The sequence below is a fragment of the Mandrillus leucophaeus genome, unplaced genomic scaffold (genome assembly GCF_000951045.1).
Source record: "Mandrillus leucophaeus isolate KB7577 unplaced genomic scaffold, Mleu.le_1.0 Scaffold12, whole genome shotgun sequence".
NCBI classification, from domain to species: domain Eukaryota; kingdom Metazoa; phylum Chordata; class Mammalia; order Primates; family Cercopithecidae; genus Mandrillus; species Mandrillus leucophaeus.
In genome coordinates, this window is record NW_012100320.1 from 5,982,419 (window position 1) to 5,991,520 (window position 9,102).

At 37.7% G+C, this 9,102-nt stretch overlaps 1 protein-coding gene across 1 annotated transcript in view; it reads left to right on the plus strand.

Annotated features, from left to right (window-relative positions):
- IQCH (IQ motif containing H) overlaps positions 1–9,102 on the plus strand; it is a 150,724-nt gene that overhangs the window by 25,271 nt on the left and 116,351 nt on the right. The window contains exons 5-6 of the mRNA XM_011968588.1: positions 4,241–4,324; positions 8,443–8,618. Of these exons, the coding sequence (XP_011823978.1) occupies positions 4,241–4,324; positions 8,443–8,618 (260 nt within the window). The remainder of the gene's footprint in view (positions 1–4,240; positions 4,325–8,442; positions 8,619–9,102) is intronic.

Below are 9,102 nucleotides of genomic sequence, written 5' to 3' on the forward strand. Positions count from 1 at the left end.
TGAGACAGAGTCTCACTCTGTCACCCAGGCTGGAGTGCAGTGGTGCTATCTCGGCTCCCTGCAACATCCGCCTCCTGGGTTCAAGCAATTCTCCTGCCTCGGCCTCCTGAGTAGCTGGGATTACAGGCATGTACCACCACGCCTGGCTAATTTTTGTATTTTTAGTAGAGACAGGTTTTCACCATGTTGGCCAGGCTGGTCTTGAACCCCTGACCTCAAATGATCCACCCGCCTCAGCCTCCCAAAGTGCTGGGATCGCGGCCGTGCTTTGGATTTTATAAAAATGACTTGTGGACATTAAATTAAGTAACAACAAGCTGTCATCTCCTATGTGTTCCACAGATAGAATTCTCGAACTATGTGTATATTTTTAAGGATATAGGGTACCCTTTTTTGTGTACCACATCCCTGGGAGTCCTTAAAGAAGATTTCAGCTAGATGCCACAAACTTCTTTGTCTCATGCACCAGGGACTTACCTATACAATTCATAAAAATAGAAGTGGATGAAAGTGAAGCAATTTTTTCTCTAAATGTACTGCAAGAAAACTAATCTATTCAATCTAGTAATTTCATTTCCAGAGTTGAGACAGATTCACTAGTGAAAATCAGTTGGTAGGATTCTCTGGTTCAGGCATTTAACACAAGTTGCAGCCTTGTCCTCTTTTTCTCTTTCCATAGGAAATTTGCTGTAGAATTAGCTCTACACATAATCACACCATGCTGCTAGCCAACTGGGGCTGCACTAACTTGTTTGAACCCTTCAAATGAAAGCTAAGTAGCTGATAACGGCATAATATATTGCAGTTGTATGCATTTGGTTATTTATGTAGTTTTGCACACATGGGAATAATTGCATTTTCCAAACTGGTGATCACAGAAAGGATGGCCTTGCATAAGGTTTTTGACCACAAAATATTTATAAAGTATTTTAAAATCTATGGCTTGGTAATATGAACAGTAAGACAATTAAAACATTGCGGAATAACCTCTTTGAAAGGAGGACTTGGGCTGGGCGCGATGGCTCACGCCTGTAATCCCAGCCCTTCATGAGGCCAAGGCAGGCAGATCACGAGGTCAAGAGATCAAGACCATCCTGGCCAACATGGTGAAACCCCATCTCTACTAAAAATATGAAAATTAGCTGGGCGTGGTGGTGTGCGCCTGTAGTCCCAGCTACTTGGGAGGCTGAAGCAGGAGAATCGCTTGAACCTGGGAGGCGGAGGTTGCAGTGAGCCAAGATCACACCATTGCACTCCAGCCTGGTGACAGAGCAAGACTGCATCTCAAAAAAAAAAAAAAAAAAGAATTAAAAAGATTATTTGAGTACGGGCTTCACACATGTTTCATTCATTTATTTGACTGGAGATTTCACAAGTGCCTGCTCTAACGTAGCTATGAGTCTGGTTGCAGGAGCTAGAGTGGTGCAGATAAAAGAAGAGATGGACAACAAAGTAAACAACCAAGCAAAGAAATATGTAGTGACAACATGAGAAAAGGGTGGTGAAGAACAGGTGCAAGAGAATGACAGTGAAGGGAGACTAAGAACTTTAGAAAAGGGTGGTCAGGCATATAAGGCATGATGATGAGGACCTTATTGCCTCAGTAGAGACCTAGCAACTCTTCTCTTCTGCTTCCCTCTCCCACTTCTAAGGACTCTGACAATTACACCTGGTCCAGCCAGACAATCCAGGATAATCTCTTGATTTTAAGGTCGGTTGATAGCAACCTTAATTCCATTAGCAACTGTTTTTCTTCTTTGTCATGTAATCCAATATATTCACTGGTTATGGGTATTAGAACTCGGACATTTTTGAACAGCCATTATTCTACCTACCACAACAACTGAAAATAAAAGTGAGAAAAGAGGCCAAAGCTCTTTGTCCCTTCTGGAGTTCTTCTCTGCTCACACTTGGAGAGTCTTTTATTTTCTATAACTAAATTTCTTACAAGAGCTAATATGTAGTATCTAAACTGTATAATAATTGGTAGGTTTATGTGACCTTGGACCAGAGACAAGACACTTACCTTGAGTTTCCTTATCTATAATATGACAGGATTGAGGATAATGGTCTCTCAAAACTCCCTCAGTGTTCCTAATCAGACCCTGGAAGAAACCATGTCATTGTAGATTACATTCCAAAGTGTAGTGTCTCATCGCCCTGGGCATGTCTACTGAACTCCCGCAAACCACGACATCCTTGTTGATAGTTTCCTGGTTAAGTCACTGTTATATTTAGTGTATGCTACCAACATTGATGAAATCTTTTCACCTGTCAACACATGTACTTGATGGATGTATAAAACAAAACAAGTCTGACTAAAAAAATATAGTGACTCCCAACTTCTGCTCTGCTGATGTCATTGTACATCGCATTGTATCTCGTCCATGTAGAATGGTCTGTTGCCTGTCACAGAGTTTGTTGTTGTTGTTATATGTTTTGGAAACACCCATACCTTGTAACATTAAAATACCTTGTGTTTATAAAGCGCTTTACAGCTTACAAGATGTTTTCATATCTGTAACTGCATATGATTCTCTGTAACAATGTTCCAAGATTAGCACACACTTCTTTAAAATGGGTATATTCTATGTAGACATTTTATATGCATTCTTGATCAGTGGTAACAGAGGTCCCAAGTAATTTGTTGGAAAACTGACTTCAAACAGTGGAATGGAACACAGACTTATTCACTCACATGCTGCATATGTGGCAACAAAGTGATCAGACATCTTTTCTATTTTAAATTGGACATCATCTTAATGAGACATATTATACTGCTTTTATCTTTACTTTTGAAAGGCAATGCAGTCATGGAATGCTCTCAGGCACTTTTCTTAATCACACTTTATTCTTTAGGCATTTTCCTGCCTTTTTATACTCTTGCTATATGTTATCCACAATACATCTTTCTAAACATTTATTTGAATATAGATAAAATTATACATATACAAAATCCCAAGGTATGATATTACAGTCACACATAAAGACATTGGAGTTGTAACTGCCTATATTAGCTTTTATATGTGAAATGGTTCTCTAAATTATTTGAGAGATTAATAATTTTTCAAAAATGATTCGAACAGCTCATTTGTCCTTCTGCCTCTCTCTTTAATTCTTAAGTCCAGATGCAAAGCAAAGAGAGACTTTTAGATGATTGTAAAGTCATTTAATTTCCAGACGTTGTCTAGTGTTTAAACACTGACATCAAAGCAAAGAGTCAATTATCAGAGTTCATTTGGTCTGAAGCCCCATTGCCTGAATTGCCATAGTTTTCCTTATGCTGAAAAGGAAATGTGTGTCACATCTTGAAGCTGTGGTATATAAAATCACTTTATCTAGAGCAGTTTAACTTGAAACATGTGTTTGGGCTCACTAACCACAAGGAGGCATTGAAGCATCTCTTCAAAATGTGAAAAGCAATTTTATGAAGAAAAAAAGAGTTACCCCTACAGTTGTTGAATTTCATATAAGCAATTATACCTGCTTGTGAGTACGCATGCTTTTTAAGTTTATGTTTTGATTCACTTTTTTTTAATGACCTGAAATATCAGCAGAAAGTGTTTCCACTGTTGTTTCTTTTGTGAGAGATTTTTGGACAATAGTAATCCATATGTGTTTTCCCTTCTGCTCTGTTTCCAGTAGAAATGAAGGCAAACTGCAGGACTTTTATTAGTACTGACAAAGTAACTGCATTAGCTCTTCTTGCCCTTTGAAGGTTAAAAGTTCTTTTGACTGTGAGCAGAAGTTGATTTCTTTAGTATATGAATTATTTAAATATGTATTCCTGACAGCAGGGGATTTATCTGAAATCTGTGTGTCACTTAAGAATGATTCTGGAACACATTTTCAAAATACCACATAGGAAGCTCACATTAAGAAACCAAAACAATATTTTTTTAACCTGAGCATAATTTTCTTACGCATCCTTGTAAACATTCACATTGCATGTCAGAAATTTTCTCCATGTTTTGTCATCTTGATTCTTAGCAGCCTTGTTGGTATTAGAAAATGTGAACCCCTCTGTTACAGAGTATGTTGCTTAGCACATCTTCCAGAATAATGTTTAATTCCCCCGAGAAACAAGCACCTCATTCTTCGGGATTGGGTTGTTTCTGTAAGATGCTTCAGAGAAAATGTTTTCCTGGAAATATGGACTGTGACATTTGGAAATTCTCTTGTGCCATGTTGCTATATTGACTTGCTCTTTCTGCATTCTGATACCTTGTTTGCCTTTTAGGGTATTCCCAGCCTGTGAGAGAACATATTGCCGATTTCAACACACAGCAGAACACGCAGCTGGGGAGGCTGTGTGACATCTTAGGTACAGTCAACAGTTTTACACAAGTGACTCTTTGGAATGTTTATCAGTGGATGTTGATAAAATGTTTTATTTGTTTGTTTGTTTGTTTTTTGATTATTTTTTCCCTCTACAAGGAAAAAACTCAGATTTTTAATCTACTTACAGGGCAATTCAATGTTTTATTTTAAAAAACAGATTTGTAGTAAAATCAGCTTGAATTAAAAAATGACATTTTAACCAATTTACTTGGACAGTTTTCTAGATTCTCTTTGCTACAGGTTTAGATCAGAATTTCTCTCCTGTAAACCAAAAATCTTCTTTATTTACTGAATCTTGCAGTGAGTGAAATCAAAATTTTACATTCGTGTCAGTCTTGTCTCTTATAATATCTGGGGAATGAGTGAAAGGTGGTATCAGAAATGAAGCATTGTGTTTTCATAAGAAGAAAGAGGGGAAAATGAAGATAGAATTTTAAAAGAAGGTTTTATTTAAATATAGAGCATCTTGTTATTAGAAAACATGAAGTGCCTAATGGAGGGAATTTTTGGAAATACAGACCTTGATTGAGTGATGTGTGCATCTTTGTGAAAGTCAAGTTCTGATACTGGTTTGGTCAGTTCTTAGGCACCCACCTGGAGCCAGGCAGGAAGGATGCCTGAATGTGACAGCTTTGGTTGACACTATTCAAGGCCCGGGTTCAGATTAGGCTCTAAGAATATAGGTTGCAAAAGCTAAGCAATAACATTGAATCTGTTTGTGAGATACTTGCCAAAAATTCAAGGTTGTTACATAAAAATTAGATTTTTATTAGTCATCAAATAAGAACTTCTTTGTTTTGTTAAAATGCAATTTCTTTGGCCCTTATTTAAGAAAAACAAGGAAGACTTTTAAATGATGAAGGACCAACTTAGCTGGCTCCCTGGAATGACATACTTTACATTATTCATATATATTTCAGCATCATTATTATTTTATAAATGCCATTTGGTAGCAAAAAATACATCAGTACTAGAAATTTACAGTCTCCCAAAATAATAATCATAATTGCTTTAATCTATTATCTAGGCACTAAGATTGTTTTTCAGCATTACAAAAAATTTTTTTAATGACTTAAGATTGACTTGTTAGTATTAAGCTATTTCAACTAAAAACCTGACTAGATGGAAACCACTGAAGTTTAGCGTAGGGCAGACTTTGCTGTAATTTATTTGAATTAATTTTTTTCTTCAGCTTTTTATATCCCTTTCTATATATAGTACAAGCCATCACCAAATAATTTCTTTATAAAAGATTCTCATTATTGGTAAAGACTTGAAAGTATTAGGCTTCTATTTTAAACAACTCAATAATTCACTCTATCTCTACCTGCAATGGAATATTTTGCTTATATGAACATTTCTGAGAGATTATGAGCCAAATGCCTTTTTCTTGGTACATAGTCTTTATGATATAGGAGTGCAATCATAAAATGTCTTCAAGAGGAGTAATGAAAGTTTAGAAATAGATGAAAAAAAGTACTTTCTTGTGAAATAAAAATGTGAATAAACTAGAAAAATAAGTAATAATTTCATGGAAGAATAAATAATTATCCCTTATGGTTTTTCTTTCTTATTCAGGGGAAACAAAGATAATCCAGTCACACTGGTAAGGCTGGTCACTAGATATTGTCTGTGAATTCATGGTTCTCAGGTGGAGACCCCAATGGCTAGTTCCTAGATGAGTTCAGCAAGAAAGTGACTGATTACTGACTAGCAATCAAAGAAAGCTTCATCTTCGTATCAATTCCTTTCCAAAATTACCTGTCAGTTAATTTTGAACATGTGTAAAATTAACCCATGATAAAACCCATTAATACTGAATATTAGAGTTGGTGATATGTATTCCTTTGCCAGAAATGAACAGGAAAGGTGAAATTGGCAACATGATTCCTTTTATCATTTGTAACCTAGAAATTTCTTCCCAAGAAAAAATTTGCTTTTCGTCTGCTACAGTCTGTAAGCTATTTTTGTTGTTTTTCTGCCCTATTCTTTCATACTTAAAAAAACTCATTCATTTGATTTTTAAAACCTCTATTGTAATTTGGTTAGACGCTAGTCTCTTCTTCAAAACACAAGACTTCGGATGACTAATTTGATGATTCAGCAATTGGATGCAAGTTATTTACTTACTGTCTTCTCAGTTAATTTATTTTGAGGTTTATGCTTCAAAATTAAATGGGAGCCACCTAAATATTCACATGTATGCAGCACCTGCTGTGGGCCTAGCACTGCGCCAGTTCAGAAAACACCCCTTCTAGGTCTCTGGAGAGGGAGATTTCTCTTGTATGCCTTGCGTCTAGGCATAAAAGACTTTCTCAACTTTGCAAATCTCTCCATAATCCCTTCAGTCAGTTCACAAGTGTTTATTGAGTTACTCCTACATATTCCACACTGTGCCAGGGCTTGGGGGAATATAAGAAATAGTGCAAACATTGCCTTTAAGGAGCTTGGAGAGACAAGATTAATAGATTGGAAACAATAGGATAGAACACAGAGGACACTACTTCATGTTAAATCTTGAGGCACTGATCAAAAGGAACGTAGGGAGCCGGGCGCGGTGGCTCACGCCTGTAATCCCAGCACTTTGGGAGGCCGAGGCGGGCAGATCACGGGGTCAGGAGATCGAGACCATCCTGGCTAACACGGTGAAACCCCGTCTCTACTAAAAATACAAAAAAGTAGCCGGGCGTGGTTGTGGGCGCCTGTAGTCCCAGCTACTCGGGAGGCTGAGGCAGGAGAAAGGCGTGAACCCGGGAGGCGGAGCTTGCAGTGAGCCGAGATCACGCCACCGCACTCCAGCCTGAGAGACACAGCGAGACTCTGTCTCAAAAAAAAAAAAAAAAAGGAACGTAGGTGTGGGGGCAGCTGGGGAGTCACTGTTGGCCTCGCCAGCCTAGTCAGGGTGGGCCAGGAGCACATTCACACACCCGTGCTGTTTCTTGAGCACTTACTATGTGCCAGATGCTGCACCATATACTTTCTATATCTTCACTCATTTAATAGTGTCTAAAACAATACGCCCCAGGTGGTTGTATTCCCCTTTTTACAGATGAAGAAATGAATGCTTAGAAAGGTTAAATACTTAGAATTTAATCAGTCTATGCTCTGTATATATACTCTGCCAAACCAATCAGAGGAATCTTAAAATCCCCTCTTTGCCCTACTTGCCTAAGAAAACGTTTACAGTGCTCCCTCCTCTGAACTTCTTTAAGTACCTGGTCTGCGTGCTTCCTCGTGCCCACAATGATTGCTGTATTTCCCTCCACGTTTAGCCCAGGGCTTTGCCCCTACAGACCTGTCAGCTATTTTGTGAATGAATGGATGAACAAATGAATGACTTCATTGACTGCTGATTTCCTATTCATACTCCCTGAAATATTCTGCAGCATGGAGTGGATACTCTCATTTCACTATTCCATTTGGATGGGATATTTAATTAGGGTTTCTTGTGATGTTACATGTAAGAAGCACATCTTAAGAAGGAGAAAAGTTAAATTAAGGCAGTGTTTCCTTTAAACCAAAAATCACAAAACCTGCTTTTTAAGTAATATACTCCTCTTTGGGAATCAAGCAGGGGAAAGGCTGGTTTCCTGAAATAATCATTGCTATGATTATAATCAGACCATTTCTTTGAACAGGACATTCCCTGAATTGGCCCTGTCAAGTCCATACAGAATAAGAAATTGCAATTTCATCAGCTTTGTAAAGTTAATAGCTCTGTTTTATAATTTACTGAAGTTAATGGAATAAAATTTTAAAGCAGTATGCAATTCCTGTTGATGTTAATGGGAGTTGTATGGCTAAATCCCTATGTATTATTTGAAAGTACATTTCCAAGGTATCTCACAGCCCTCCTTCTGAAGGAATCATTGCATCTATTTTTTTTTGGTGGTGGTGTTATTTATATTTTCTTTAGAGAAATGCCGAACTGTAAAAAAGCCAGTTAGATTGCTCAGATAGTACAAAAGCAATCTAAATTAACCTCAACATGGGTTTTGGATATGCTCTTTATTTTAAACTGCACAACATCAGTCGGATGCCAGAGTTCATAATGTCATTTACCTTCACACCAGTAATTAACATTGTGCCTGTTGTTTTTAGATGCCAATGTGAATGTCATCTACATCTGCTCCCATCATATGAATGATGAGTTAGTGCTGTATTACAAACAAATCCTAAGTCTACATGCAGCCGTCAAATCGGGGAACCTTGAGGACAGAAGTGACCTGCAGGACAGGATCAAAATTATCACCCCTGAAGCTGTAAACATCTTCCCCGTGAGTTTGTCTTCTAATTACTACGGTTTCAGGGATGCAGTAAAATTAAATTGGAAATTTTATAACTTGCAATGCTCTGGTACACATCAGTGAAATATTATTGCAAGTGTAACAGCTTTACTGATTAGACTACTAGTTGGTCTGTAGGAAATAAATATTCCAGTTTAACTTTCAGACTCAGTGGAGCTACCCCTGCCCAGTTTCTCTGTAGTCGTAGCCTAATTCCAGTTACTAGATGGTACCATCAAGTAGGTGGATTTATAACATGCACCATTCCTTTTCTTAATTTTGTGTGGAGGACACTAAGGCAGAGAAAGGCTGGGCCTGCCCACAGTCACAAAACTAGTTAGGAGCAGAACTAGACCAGGCCCTCTCTTTTCTGATCCACACAGGTACTCCATGTTTTTTTCCCCTGAGGGGAATTTGGCTTGATTTACCATATCAGATGGTTCCTAATGAAAAATGTTCAGTTTTTTTTTTTTTT